The 14669-nt window shown below is 34.7% G+C and overlaps 1 protein-coding gene across 1 annotated transcript; it reads left to right on the forward strand.

Annotated features, from left to right (window-relative positions):
* Nucleotides 1-1243: 1243 nt before the first annotated feature.
* Nucleotides 1244-14453, forward strand: LOC123011555. Its single transcript, XM_044409048.1, is given in 14 exon segments — nucleotides 1244-6342; nucleotides 6394-6589; nucleotides 6639-8323; nucleotides 8382-8617; nucleotides 8667-8952; nucleotides 9005-9292; nucleotides 9356-10763; nucleotides 10821-11188; nucleotides 11246-11658; nucleotides 11713-12000; nucleotides 12059-13570; nucleotides 13572-14010; nucleotides 14061-14215; nucleotides 14269-14453. Coding segments are annotated over 4 exon segments (870 nt in total). The 5' UTR covers nucleotides 1244-6342; nucleotides 6394-6589; nucleotides 6639-8323; nucleotides 8382-8617; nucleotides 8667-8952; nucleotides 9005-9292; nucleotides 9356-10763; nucleotides 10821-11188; nucleotides 11246-11658; nucleotides 11713-12000; nucleotides 12059-13450; the 3' UTR covers nucleotides 14425-14453.
* The last annotated feature ends 216 nt before the right edge of the window (nucleotides 14454-14669 follow it).

A 14669-nucleotide genomic window follows, 5' to 3' on the forward strand; every position in this document is an offset into this window, starting at 1 on the left:
CCAACGGCTTAAATAAGCATAAATTGAATTAACTATTAACTTGCCCCTACCCCGAAAATAGAAAATCCAGATGATCTATTTTTATGGAACTTTTCATGATTAACATAATCTAATCAATTACAATAAAACAGTTAAATGAGGTAATTTTCTATTAGAAAAATGATTTAAATTAGAATTTAAGCAATTCGATTGTAAATGTAAACAAAAAATACACTCGAAATGTTGGAAGTAATTAATCCTTTGATATTTATTCAAACTGAAATTAATTGGATTGTCTTGGACACAAATTAAATACAAATAAGAACAATGTTTTCACATTTGGTCTTTTACCAAATAAATAAGAGAATTTTCGCGTAAACAGTTCAACAGATCAATAAAATTACGTGGAAAATGCCCGAACTTTTGATGACGTCACACAGACTCCATGCAAGTCTCCGCCAACAAATTTGGGGCAGATTTTTACGAAACCGATAATTGTAAGAACTTTTTATTTGCTAGATCATTGACCCTCAACAGTAGTTACCCTGTGTCCCAGGCTAAATCAAATTTGGGATTCAGTTTCTGCGAAAAATAAAAAAAATGTGCAGTACTACTTTTCCACTCCCGGCGTAGGATTACAATTTCTGTCGCGACCTCTATATAAAAGCGTAGACGTCATCCGCCATCGCCATTTTGTGGTGATTGCCGAAGAGTGAGGAGTGCAGTTAGTGCAGCACTACGTTCCCGTTCTCTGGCCGAAAAATACGACAATATCTGCGTTTTTGAGACTGAAAAGCAGGTGTGTTAGCAATAGATTTCATTTAAAAGCGCTGATAAGAGGAGATTTTGAAAAAATTTCGAAAAAAACAACCTATGGGTTGCTCGGTTGGCAACAAAGAAACCACAGTTAATTCATTGTGTGATTGGATTAGTAAAGTAAAATTCAAGAAAACAAATTGTAAACTACAAAAGCGTAGAAATCTCCTCGTTCAGGCTATTTTATCGAGCGCCCTCTCGCGGGCTGAGACTGAATTAAAAATGAAGCAACAAGAGAGAAGACTGAAGTGGGAGTTCATCAAGGCCAAAGCTGCACAGAAGATAGATAATTCGAATGATGTACGATGGGATGACACCGTCTGCCAAGAAGTCAACAGTAGTTTAGACCAATTTATGTCCCAGATGAAACTTGTGCAATTTTCGAAAGCTTGAATTGATTGCATAGTTTAGAAGATCGATGTGATAATATTCTGTGATTTTATGGAGTTTTTTCGTTACAGTCACCTGGGGGGGCCCTACTGTCCGAACCTGATTGCCAGGATTGTGCCCGTTTTTGGTTTGTAATGTATCACTAACTCTATGTACAAATTAACTTTAGGTTGAATCATATACATACAGTTGAATATATTTATGTAAAGAATTGAACTTTTTTAAATTGAATTAATAAAAAAAAAGAAAGAAAAAGACAACCAGTTTGTAGCATTACTGTTCTGCTCCTGTTATTCCTGTATACTAATTATTTTGAATTTACATGTGAGAGGAGAAGGCCTGCTGGTTACGGTACCTATCGACTCGAAAGCGACCGTTAGTCCCCCATAATACTGAACACCTAAAGCTGAGTTGAATGCACATTGCGCTAAAGACGGCTAGGGCGGCACATGAGTGGTAAAACCCATGAAGTATCGTTCCTTGACATTTTCTACCCCTTGTACTCCACCACCACTCGTTAATTTTTTGTGAACATCATTGAATGGCGCTAAGAGATGGAGTTCACAAATTATGTAACAGCGGTGCTCCAGTCTTATGCATGGATGAATGCTAGTGGATGAATATTTTCCTGTAGGTTGGCAGTGAAGCTTCTCCAGTTTCCCAAAGCTGCCAACGATCTAGTTCGTAATTGTCGATAATCACAAGAGGAAATGGAAGCACACTTTCCGTTACTTGCTCGAACTTTGGTGGACGTACTGCACACGTACTCTCTGCGGATGTTCGAGTAACGGTAAAGTACCATTTGGTCCTAACTTGTAACCGCCACATGAGTGGCTTGTTTTGGAGTTGTTTTTCGTTATTTTGTCAGGTCATTGTGATCATGTAAGCAAGATCCGAGAAGTAGCTGCTCCTGGTCATAAGCGGCCAGCTGATGATTTTTTTAATTGAGGACTGCGGTAAAACAAAGAAGCTATTTGCATGCTTTAATCTTATACTTCAAGTTACGTACATACAAATGTTAAATTCCGTCTTGCGGGAAATAATAGAAAATTCAATTTAATTAAAGTAAGGAGGAAAAAGCATCAGTTCGCAGGATTCAGGTATTCGTACTCAAATCCACATCACGTACGTTTTTAGGAGGTGTAAAGAAGACAGTATTAATTAAATTTTCACTTTTGATAAATATCTTTGATTTTTCAAAAAGTAAGGATAAAGTTCGTTATAATTTGGCTAATCTAAAAATGCAAATGTTCGTAACTAAAGTAATTAAATTTACAATTTTTTATTAAATGAAGATGAAATACAAGAGGACAAGGAGTCACGCATCTGGAAAATTTTGTCGTAAATTTTGCCATGTAAATGTTTTTCAGGAAGGACAATAAAATTGATGAAATCAAATTTTTTTTAACGTACGGTAATATCCATCTGAAGATATTAAGGAATGTCATCATCTGAGGTAATGGATTATTGTGCGACTTGTTACGAATATTTGCAGATAGCCTTCCCGTATAATGAAGAAAGTTTCACCTTGGACTTCGTAATTTAGTCAATATAACATTTTATCATAAGTACACACAAAATCTCTTAACGAGGATCAACATTACTACTGATTTTGCGCAAGTTTGTTGAAATACCACCCACCAAGTCAGGCGTGAAAGTTTCGAAGTCATTTCACTTTTAACATTTCTCAATATGAGGTTTGCTTTCTCAACCGACCTACAAATTCGAGAAGTATTTCATGGAACAAGGTAGTTCGTCAATTTGAAAACAAAGGCAAGATAATTCAAGACTTCCGGTCGAGTATTATCAGGTACATAAAATATGAAGCGGATCTTTTTTCATGTCGGAATAAAACTTTGCATCGAAAATTTTCAAATTCAATAATATCGTTGGATCATCGTGATGCACAGGTACAATATTACTCATACAATTTGTATGCCCTACATTATGTGAGAAAATGACAGCCATATAACAAGATAAGTAAACGATAAGTTTTTGTAGTAGTTGTGGCCGATAAAAATTTAGAAAGCGGAAATTCAAATATAAAAAATGCTCAAGCTCACGAGGCAGCTCATTTTTTCGAAATTTAGTGTGTGCGAAATCCCTTGAATTTCTAGATCCTCAATCGCATAGTTTCATCGTTTTAACCGAAGAATACTGAAAGGGAATTGCTGTAAACTTCTTATTACCTTTATTTTACTATATCTGCTGACACCAAGGGACAACCAACTTTTTCTGGACCATTACTGAAGTTATCATTTCATAAACAAGCCAAGTATCAGTTAGTTGTGTTACCGGTGTTACAATTAAGACCTTCTAGAATTGTATCAGCTTCAAGTACTTAAATCCAAGTACCATCAGGAATCAGATTTATTACTTGGTACTTCAACGAGGTTCTAGCCTGGGATTAGGTAATCAACAATAGTTTCCGAAATTTACATTTAGTACAATTCTTCAACCAAGGCAAGAAGGGTTTATGAAAAAGTTCAACGACTCATAGCAGTAATAGGTAATAAGATGAAAAATCTAAAAGTGATTTGTAGAGGAATTATGAAGAACATTTTCGTGATTGATTACAAAAGCTGTCGCAGTTCATCATATCATAAGGGCGCAAGTATAGAAAAATATACAAAAATGACATTGTTAGGAGTATGTGTTTTTACAAAAAAATAGCTTAAGTTTAGAAGGAAGTTTGAAAAGAATCGTCATTTTAGAGACAAGATCAAAAGAGAAAATTACCCGTTTCTGTCCTCGCATCATTCGTTTCAGCATGAAGACTTTATTTTTACATCTTTCCCATATTATTTACGTGGTATCAACTTTTTTTTGTAGAGGACGTTACGTTACGTATGAATATTTGCAGTCAAATTCAAGCGGTGTGTTTCCGAAATTTAAGTGAAAATAATTTGAGAAGTTCGGACGAGTTGGACTTAGAAGAAGGAAAGTATAAGATGCGAATTTTTTCTACATCGTCAGAACTCCTAGAATTCAGCGTTTTTCTATTTTAACCTTTGTGCAACAGGTTTCGGGTTTTGAATATAGTATTAATTTTTGTGTTGTGCGCAATATCAAAGACAGTAGTTCCAGAAAAGCATCTATAACGCAGCCAGCTTGAAGTTTCGAGAAATTCTGTTGTATACACAATACATATAAAACCTGAAAAGAAATTTCGTCGCTTCCATTGCGCAAAGTAGGAAACTAAGCCTAACTAACGCATTATTAGGATTAGGACACCGAATAGTATCATTTGATTTATAAATTTTGCGATGTCAAAACCCGCTGTTTACAGATAGTCTAAGACGATCTTACCCTTTCGCAGTCCAGCACGTTGGGAATATCGATTGGTGCAAAATAATCAAAAAAAGTCGCAAGTATTCGTAACTTATTTGGATTTTTATCCCTTTTCTAGAAGATCACAAGAACAACACTGATACTGCGTTTCGGGTCGTCTTTCACGTATTTAAATGAAGATGTTTGCATCGTGTTAAATAACGAATGCAACAATTAAAAAGGATTTTGAACGTGGAAACCGCAATTTTGCAAGTATCGAAAGTTTTATGAAAGTTGAATTGTAACAGAAGTTTTTCGAAATATTTCTTTTCCTAGTCGTGATTATTCGTAACGAAGCAACAGTGCGAACACCGGAGTATCATTTTATTTTATTTACTGTTTGTGACAAAGTGAAAGTTTTAGATTATTATTGATATTAGATCGTAATTACCGAAAGAAGCTGACATCAACCACTAGTCGTATACACTTCATCAGATCCTGAGATAAGGAAAATCACTCCCAAGAGTTTCGTCTTTAAACAAGCTCGGTATTTCCATTTTCCCCCCGCTTTATCGTGAATCGTGATTATTCGTAACAAAGCATAATTCTTCAACAGTGCAAACACCGGAGTATCATTTTATTTTATTTACTGTTTGTGTCAAAGTGAAAGTTGTAGATCATTATTGATTTAATTACCGAAAGAAGCTGACATCAACCAGTAGTCGTATAAACCTCATCAGGTCCAGAGATAAAGAAAAGCACTCTCAAGAGTTTCGTCTTTAAACAAGCGCGGTATTCCCATTTTTCCACCGCTTTATCGTGATTCATGATTATTCGTAACGAAGTATAATTTTTCAACAATGCAAACACCAGAGTATCATTTTATTTTATTTACTGTTTGTGTTAAAGTGAAAGTTGTAGATGATTATTATTAATATTAGATCGTATCACCGAAAGAAACTGGAATCGTATGTACTTCATCAAGTTTCGTCTTTAAACAAGTGCGTTATTCCCATTTCTCACCGTTTAATCTCTGAAAGTTGACAACCAACTACACAACGTAGTCCGTGATCCAGGTATTTAATAGTTAAAGAAAAATGAATCATTTGCAGAATTTGTAAAAAATGAATTCCGTCCGAGAATTACTACAAGGAACAAGTTGAAACATTTTCATCGTTCATTGAGTATCAGTTTATCTCTTGTCTTGTTACAAACGATGATATTTTATAGAGGTGATTAAAGTTGCGCATATTAGATACCAAGTTGTAACGGTTGAGAAACGGCAGCATGCAACCGACTAAGGCCTTCCAAGAACTCCAATTGAAAAAACCAGCTATTTAGTCAAACGGTGGAAATTTGGATTTTTCGTCTTACAACTATAAGTTAATGGAATCCTCGAAAGGAAACGCTAATTGCTATTGTCGTATTCGGTTTTGTCCACAAAAGGATTATACATTAAGTATTTGATGAAATACCAGAAATTGTCGGACCTGATTTTAGAATACAAAAACATCGTTCGTTCTACATCAAAGCTCACTAAGGATTTATAAACAGAACAATAAAAACGATTATTTTTATTAGGAATCATATACTTTTACGTATCAAAAATAGGACAAACAACTTTAGAACCTTCGCAGCGCTTTACAAACTCACAAAGGGTACCAACAAATAAGTGCCGCTTAATATCTTAGCGCAGGTCAGTGCATATCTAGTGTGAAAAGTAAAACTAGTTGCAGAACAAAAACAATGATGTTTTCCAACGATTTTGTAAAAAAGTCTGGAGTCGGCTTTCTAGTTTACCTACTCATAATTTTTTGTTATGCCCCCCCTTTCTTAAAACAGTTCAGCATTTTTTAAATCAAAGTTATAAGGAGGAACAGCTTTGAGGTAATTTTTTTAATCTTGTTATAACATGCATTTTAAAATAGCATCTTAAAGAAGAAACTGGATGAACAGAAATTGGCCGAAGATAGGACCCAATACACATTTGTACACTAATCGGTATTTTTCTACGCCCCTAATCGATGGAATTTGTTGCATTCTTTTTTTTTTTTTTGTTATGATAGTTCGGGATTAGAACTGCTTTTGGTTGCTTGTGGATTCAAAAGATAGTTGATCTGGATTTCTTAGTCTGGTAGGAATTAAAAAATCAAAGGAAGTCAAATTTTATAGTACTTTTTTAGCGCGAATGGGGAGTTCCATTTGGAAACCGATAATTAACAAAGGTGAAGATTTCGGTGAAAAATGAAGGGATTCTCGTTGTTGAAAGCATTCTTAAGTATGGTTAAGTAAAGAAGAGGCTCGCTGGATGGTGGAAAAATGAAGCAGAATAGTTTATTTTAAAAAGGGAGGATGCCATGTATCGTGAAAGGAAAACAAGCAGGATAAAAAAATGAGAGGAATTATCTTTATGCGGCGTCTGAAGAAAGCAAAAGTGAACTCTAGAAAAAGATTAACATAAAATATCTAGTAAAAATTGGAAACACGAAGAGTTGCTGTACAGATAGTGAATGGATGAAGAGGAGGAATGTGAGAAAAAGGAACAGGACTGGAAGTTTTTGAGAAGAAAGGATGCCAAGGAAAACAAGCAAGATCAAGAAAAATTTTGTGAAGAGGGATTATCTTCAATCAGCGTTGGAAGAAAGCAAGAGCGAACTCTAGAAATGAACAGAATATGTCGAGACAAAATTGGAAAACGAAGGCTTGCTATACAGAGAGTAAACGGACGAAAGTAGAAGAGGAAAGTCAGAAAAAAGAAGAAAGAATATCTTCATTTAGCGTTGGAAGCAAGGAAAGAGGAGAATTAATGTGTAGAAAGAAATTATTCTAAAAAAGCAAGAGAATGTCAGGCTAAAATTGAAAGATTTCAAACGGACGATGATTGAAGAGGATTACTAAAAAGTCTAACATGAACAACATACAACATCCAAATGTAAAGAAAACTAATCTACTCTTCAAAACTGTACAACTTCATGAAGTTACCGAATTGTATGTATTTATTTGGAAATATCTTTTATTGTTGCTTGTGGAACTTGATTTGAAATTTCTTCTTGTTCCAAATTACGTATCTTCGCAAATTAGTAACACCGATTTGTATACTCGTTCATAACCTACCAATGGTTGCTCTAGAAGTGTGTGGATTGTCAATTCCTTTGTCCGGAAGCAATTATGAAAAAAACATGTTAGTTCAAAAGAAGTTTCAAATATTCTGTGAAATAGTGTTTCATTACATCGACCAAATTTGCAAATTGTTTCATTCACAATTGACGATATTGTTACGGAAAGCTTAAGCAACTGCCATTCTCCGAAATTGCAAGTTCTTTTTCGAGACTTCAAGAATTCAACCGCGTTATTTCGACAATATTATTTAAAGTGTAACAAGAAAACGACATTTTGGACCGGAGGACCGGAGTATCTGGTCTTTACTAACTTAAAAAAATCATGATTGTTCATTCCCACGAAGAAAGACAATTTTCGTTTCGTTCCATTATCGACAATAAGTTTTGAATCCGAACGGAGAAGTAACAACAGTTAAAAACTGTTAAAACCATGGTGACTTATGATTTGTATTTTTTTTTACTGTTGCGAAAATTACCCATACGAATTTTAACAATCTTAAGCGAGGTACCTACCCTACACAATACAATTCGCGGGAAATGACGGGATGGAATATACAAATATCTTCGACAATAGATTTTCTTTCACTGAGTGATAGACTTTAATTGTACGAAAAATACTCAACGGGAATTACAACCAACCATTTCCACATGGTTTTCGTCACAGAAATCCTCCATCACTTTTGACCCAAACACCCTACAGGAGAAGATCCACTTCGAAATACATTTATTACGCGAAGTTTTTTTGTAAGGTAAATATATTTGCTACAAGTTTGTTGTTAGTATTTTTATAGTTTTTTTTTTTGCAAGATACAAAGCTGGATTGCAAGACTTTGCTTTGGGTACGAGGACCAATCGCATTGTTATTTTGACAAAAAAATACAAAACGTAATTTATTTTGTTAGTCGAGATTGGAGTATGTAACAAATGAAATACTTAAGCGTTTAAAAATAAAATTTGTGAAGAAGTAGATATGTATTTTTAACGAAATCCATTTTGTAGTAGGTGAAGAATTTTAGGTATGGTGTTATAACCACAATAACAAGGTACGTCACAGATGTTTAAAATTTTTTTTTTAATGTTTTCTGATTGCAGATATGACGTAGCATAGTTTCATTTCCAAATAAAAATTCTTCCTGGCTCCGATCAGCTAAAGAATCGTCTACCTTTTGTACTCTCCAATGTTTTAACAACCAAGTATTATAAGAACTTCAGCGAATTATTAGATGCATTTTGCAGAAGACGATTGGAGTCTAATTTTTTGAGAACGACAAATTTTTGGATAGTGGTTTTTAAAGAAATTAAGAATTTTTGTTTGGTATAATGGACGTCATATTTTTAAACATCGACTAGAAAATTTGTGTGTTGGCATTTTTGAAGGGTAATGGTGTGAAATGCTGATATGCTTTATTTTTAATGAATTTGTTTTACAGTAAGATTTGGTTACAAGGAAAATTACGGAAATGGAAAAAATTACAAAGGAGCTTAGAAGAATGAAAAATACTATTTGAAGATGTAACTTACTGAAGAGAGAAGATAGGCGAAGAATAGTAATAGAAGAGAGAAACGAAACGACGAATGAAGCGTCACTGCCGCTATTTATCTGAATAAAAAGTAACTACATTTTGCATTGAATTTAAATGATTTTTAGAAAAAGAGGACGTCATCTTCCAACAGAAATCAACATATTTGCAGGATGGCCCGACCATTTATATTTAAAGGTAAGTAATTGTTTTCGGTTGGTATTATGTAAATAGTACTAACCTGTTTTTTTTTGTTCACAGCAGAAGAAAATATCTTCTGTAGGTGAAAGAATAGAATTTATCGCCGACGAAGGGCGAAGGAAGGTTTGAAATCGCCGGAGGGGTAGAAAAAGAAGAGAATTTGTCGCCATTGATAGAGAAGAAAAAAGTCAATTTGTTTTCGACAACGGGATGAGAAAGAAGAGGATGAAAGAAGTGGACCTTTCGCTGACAAGGGAATAAGAATGAAGAAGACTACTCACCGCTGGGGGACGAAGAACGAAAAGGAATATTCCACCGAAGGATGAAGAAAGAAGACAGCTCGCCATCGAGGGATGAAGAAAGAAGAGGACCACTCGCCGCCGAGGGATGAAGTAAGAAGAGGACTACTTGCCGCCGAGGAATGAATAAAGAAGAGGACCACTCGCCGTCGAAGGATGAAGTAAGAAGAGGACCACTTAATGTTGGGGGATGAATAAAGAAGAGGATCATTTGCCGCCGAGGGATGAAGTAAGAAGAGGACTATTCGCCGCCGCGGGATGAAGTAAGAAAAGCACCACTTACTGCCGAGTCTTGAAGAAAGAAGAGGACTACTGGCTGCCGAGGGACGAAGAAAGAAAAGGACTACTCGTCGCCGAGGAATGAATAAAGAAGTGGACCACTCTTCGCCGACGGATGAAATAAGAAGAGGACCACTTGTCACCGAGGCTTGAAGAAAGAAGAGGACTACTGGCTGCCGAGGGATGAAGAGAGAAAAGGACTACTCGTCGCCTAGGGATGAATAAAGAATAGGACCACTCGTCGCCGAGGGATGAAGTAAGAAGAGGACCACTTGCCGCCCAGGCTTGAAGCAAGAAGAGGACTACTGGCTGTCGAGAAAAGGACCACTCGTCACCGAGGAATGAAGTAAGAAGAGGACCACTCGTTGCCGAGAGATGAAGTAAAGAAGAGCCAGAAGAGGACCACTCGTCGCCGAGGGATGAAGTAAGAAGAGGACCACTCGTTGCCGAGAGATGAAGTAAAGAAGAGCCAGAAGAGGACCACGGGCTGCCGAGGGACGAAGTAAGAAGAGGACCACTTGTTGCCGAGAGATGAAGTAAAGAAGAGCCAGAAGAGGACCACGGGCTGCCTAGGGACGAAGTAAGAAGAGGACCACTTGTTGCCGAGGGATGAAGAAAGAAAAGGATACGTCGTCGATAAAAAGTGAAGAAGGAAGAGAAGATGAGTCGTCGGCAGAAAAACAGAAACTTTTATTTCAATAGAGTATTTTGCGTTGGGTTATATATGGTATCTATTTTACAAAAAGAGGTCTTTTCTATTATTTCGTAATCCATTTATGATTTGGGAAATTGGATATAAGTAGGTTCAATATTTTACAGCTTAAATGAAAATGAAGAAAGTTACCACAGGCTAGGCGTTGCAGGATGAGTCGCCCAATTTTTATTAATTGGTGCGTAATAATTCTGTTGAATTTATGTTCAATACTAATTTTATTTCTTATTTACAGAGGAACAATGAAAATATTTTTTGTTGCAGCAGCATAATAAACAAGATCAGTCCAGGAACGAAAAAAGAAATAATTCGGCATCCCAAAAATGAAAAAAGAACAGGTTACAGAATATCATAAGTAGTCAATAAAGAAATGTTGTATCGTCGCTGGGAGAAAAGAAGGGGAAAGATGAGGGAAACTTATTTATTCATTCGGAAATTCGTCGTCGTCAAATGATGAAAGGATATTTGTGGCGTTAGTAATGAAGAAGGAAGTAAGGAAAACTTTCATAACCCCCATGATGAAATCTAAGATTTATCTTCACTTGATTTGTTATTGTCGGAAATGAATAGAGAAGACAATTACTATTAACGATAGAAAAATAAGTGAGAAGACTTTCGACCACCAGAAAGCAAAACATGAAAAGGTTTTTTTTCTTTTAGTGAAAACGATAAAAATGAATTCGTCGTCATGTCAAATCATTGTTTCGTATGAAGAAAAGGGGTTTGTCATTTAAGAATGAAGAAAATGGAAATAAGTCATCACCGGAAACGAAAAAAGAGGAGTATTCGCAAGTGCTATATTTCACAAAAAGAAGAAAATTACTGCTAGTAAAAAAAAATAGGATTTTTCGCCACAGGAAGCAGAAGTAGAAGTAAAGAATACAAAAAAACATCCAATTTCGTATGAAATAAAAGGATTTGTTCTTCCAAAGCGAAAGTAATAAGGTTTTTTCCTTTGTAAGAACAAATAAATTTTTACCGTATGCTAAAACAGGGGAGAATTTGTCGTTGTAGTGGATATAAAAAGAAGAAGAAACGTCACTGTCAACGAAAGAAACTTAACTGTACTGTTGGTACGTGAAATTTCGTAATGTTTAAAATTTGTGTTAAAGATTTTCTATTTACAGATCGACAAAACAAACGAATGACTTCTATTGTATCTATAAAATGAAAAGGATTTTTCATGGGTAGTCGACTTACGTAGCAAGTTGTTTAGCGAAAGAATTTGTCAATATCGTTGATGTACAGGGGACAAAAGGAGAATTAATGGGATAAAGAAAGAGAAAAGATGAAATGAACTGATCATCATCGGTCTAAAGGAAAAAAAACTACGCAGATGATTTTTTTCGTCATAGCAGAAGCGTGTTTGATGTAATTTTCAGTCAGCAGACCTAACCAATGTGAAATTTTAATAGGTGAGAATTTAAAATTCATGTGTTTGTGTTTCACATTGTTATATACTTTGATTTTTAGAAATCTGAATTACTGAACAATACGCGTAAGACTTCGTCGCAGGTGGAAACGCGGGATTATAAATTATCAACTTTTGAACCAAAGAACCAAGATTCGTCATTGTGATCTGCATCGCCAACGTTGTATGAAGAAAGAATGATGCTAAGAGAAGTACAGGGTGAATCCTTCACTACTAAAGAGAGAAGTCAAGAATTTCAGTTGGTTAAGCCATCGGTGTTAAAATGTGAAAAAGGATGGTGGCTTTCTTTTTCTCATAATACAAGAAAGGACAAGTAAAAGATATTTGACCATCTTCCTGCCACAACGAAAAGGAAACTGTTACACTTTAATAGATTGGGGGCAGTTAGCAAAATGTAAGTTTACGAAGAGCCACACGAAAAATTCACTCAAAGAAGAAAATGTCAGAAGAAAGTAATTGTGAATAGGAAAACAAGACAAAATAATTTCATTTAAATTTGGAGAAATTGAGAAATTTTTTACGAAAAAATTAAGGAAAACGTGAAAAAAAAATAAGTAACGAAAAATAAGTGGGAGAGAAGTAATCATAATACAACTGTCGCAAGAACTGTACAGAAAAGTAAAAAGGAAAAAAGGGAAGACGCTAAAGAGCTAAATTTGTATGTATGGGAAAATTACGGTTAAAAGACAACGACATTAAAATGTACAAATAACATTGTTAAAATTTAATCAAAAAGTTGAATTTGAGATGTTGGCATAACACATAAAACATTTTCGATAAAACTCAAAAAACAAATTAGATAGTCACAAACTTTTTCCCTGCATTGACGAACTAGGAACACAAATTGTTCATCAAACATATACTGAATCTTCTGTCGTAATAGTATAATACAAAGGATAATAATTTACTCGTAATTTTTCAATGGTTACAAGCTTCTACATTACGATACAGAAATGATGTCTTTCATTTTTACACACGTTTGTATTTGTGTATTTAATTTTTCCTTGTAATTTTGTATACAAATATTCCTAATAAATAAATACTTATTTATTTTCTTTTTCTTTACATTTCTTATCATGAATATTACATAATATACCCTTTAGAAGATAAGTTCTTAACTCCAGTGGAATTACAGACGCGTAAGCACAGATCCAAAATTTCAAGACGACAGTAAAAAACGAACTAGTGCATGCAAATTGAAAAAATTCAACAATTAAATAATTTGGTATAAGATTTGCAAAAAGTCGGAAACACCAACAGGCAACAAGCAGTAAGGAATATTTTTTTTGCAAGTTCCACTTAGTTCCATCAAGCGATTTTCTGCTCCAAGATTTTGCATAAGAGTTCTAACAGAATCTAACTGCTCTAAGTTCTAAACAATGTCACACTTAACAGTTTTATGATCTCAGTGCGAGATTTTACACCACCTAGAAATGTGGCACCTACTAGTAGTGAATTTAATTTTTGAATTCATTTACCCAAACTCAGTAAAAAGTGCTTGGGTGGAAATCCCTCAATTGGCCAACAAAAAATCGCCCCAATTTGTTTTTGGTAAGCACCACAAAGTTAACTGTTCGAAATTTACTCTCGCTTTTAGGCTCCCCTAAAGTCAGTTTTCACAATAAAAAGTTTCCAACAACCACACCCGCTACTTATAAATTGTTAAAAACAACACCAAAAATTCATAGTACGACTACTCCAAATTACAAAGACTTAATGACTACTATTCAACCCCTAACAACGACTCCTCAAATAAGCAGAAGAATGAATCCCAAAACTGAAAACACTTTAAAGGCACCGGAAGAGTTTACAGAGGCACCAAAATCTGCAAGCAAAGCAAATAAAACAAAAAGCAGAACTGAAGAAATTAATTCTGGATTTATGCCTCTCTTGAACACCATCCAAGAAACTTTAACTCACAGCGCTAAAAAGTCCCTCAAAAGCAAAATTTCACTGCTTACCAATTTGAGAGACAATTTATTAGTAAACATCGGTAAGTTACACAATTTCTATTTTTATTTCTATTTTTTTTTTCCATAAAAGACGAACGTATGGGAAGTCTGTGGAGAACATCAGATGATGATTTAGTGGAGGCTCGAGGACATGACGACCACGAAATGGATTTTCCGTCAAATGAAGGGGCTTTGATGACGATCGGATTTCTGACCTTTGCTGTTTTTCTTATTAAACTAGTTTTGGTGAGCGCTTTTTATATTGCTTAATGTGGAAATTTATAAATTACGGTTTTTAGAAGCTTATTCAAGCCCTTAAAAATAAAACTTCTAATGTAACAATGATGAATGGGACGACTGCCACTGCGTTTATTGGCAGGAAGCGAAGACAACTGGAAGATGAATATGATAATTTAAAAATACTACAGTTTATTGAAGACTATAAGTTTGGTTAATTTATTACATTCATTTATTAGTACATTTTTCTGTTGTCTGTTTATTAATGTATATGAAATCATGCGTTAATAATCCCTATTAATGAACGATTTTAATAAATAGGTACTTAATGAAACATGCAAATTTATTATTTGAAAAAAGAGTTGCTAAATTTAGTTAAATATGGAAAAATGTTAAAAAAATTCTATTTATAGAAATTTCGAAGTTATGAAAGTTTCAGTTTTGCACTTTGACTCTTATATTT

This window comes from Tribolium madens, unplaced genomic scaffold (assembly GCF_015345945.1).
Source record: "Tribolium madens isolate multiple individuals breed KSU strain unplaced genomic scaffold, Tmad_KSU_1.1 Scaffold_91;HRSCAF=231;Tcas5.2_LG7, whole genome shotgun sequence".
In the NCBI taxonomy this organism is placed as follows: domain Eukaryota; kingdom Metazoa; phylum Arthropoda; class Insecta; order Coleoptera; family Tenebrionidae; genus Tribolium; species Tribolium madens.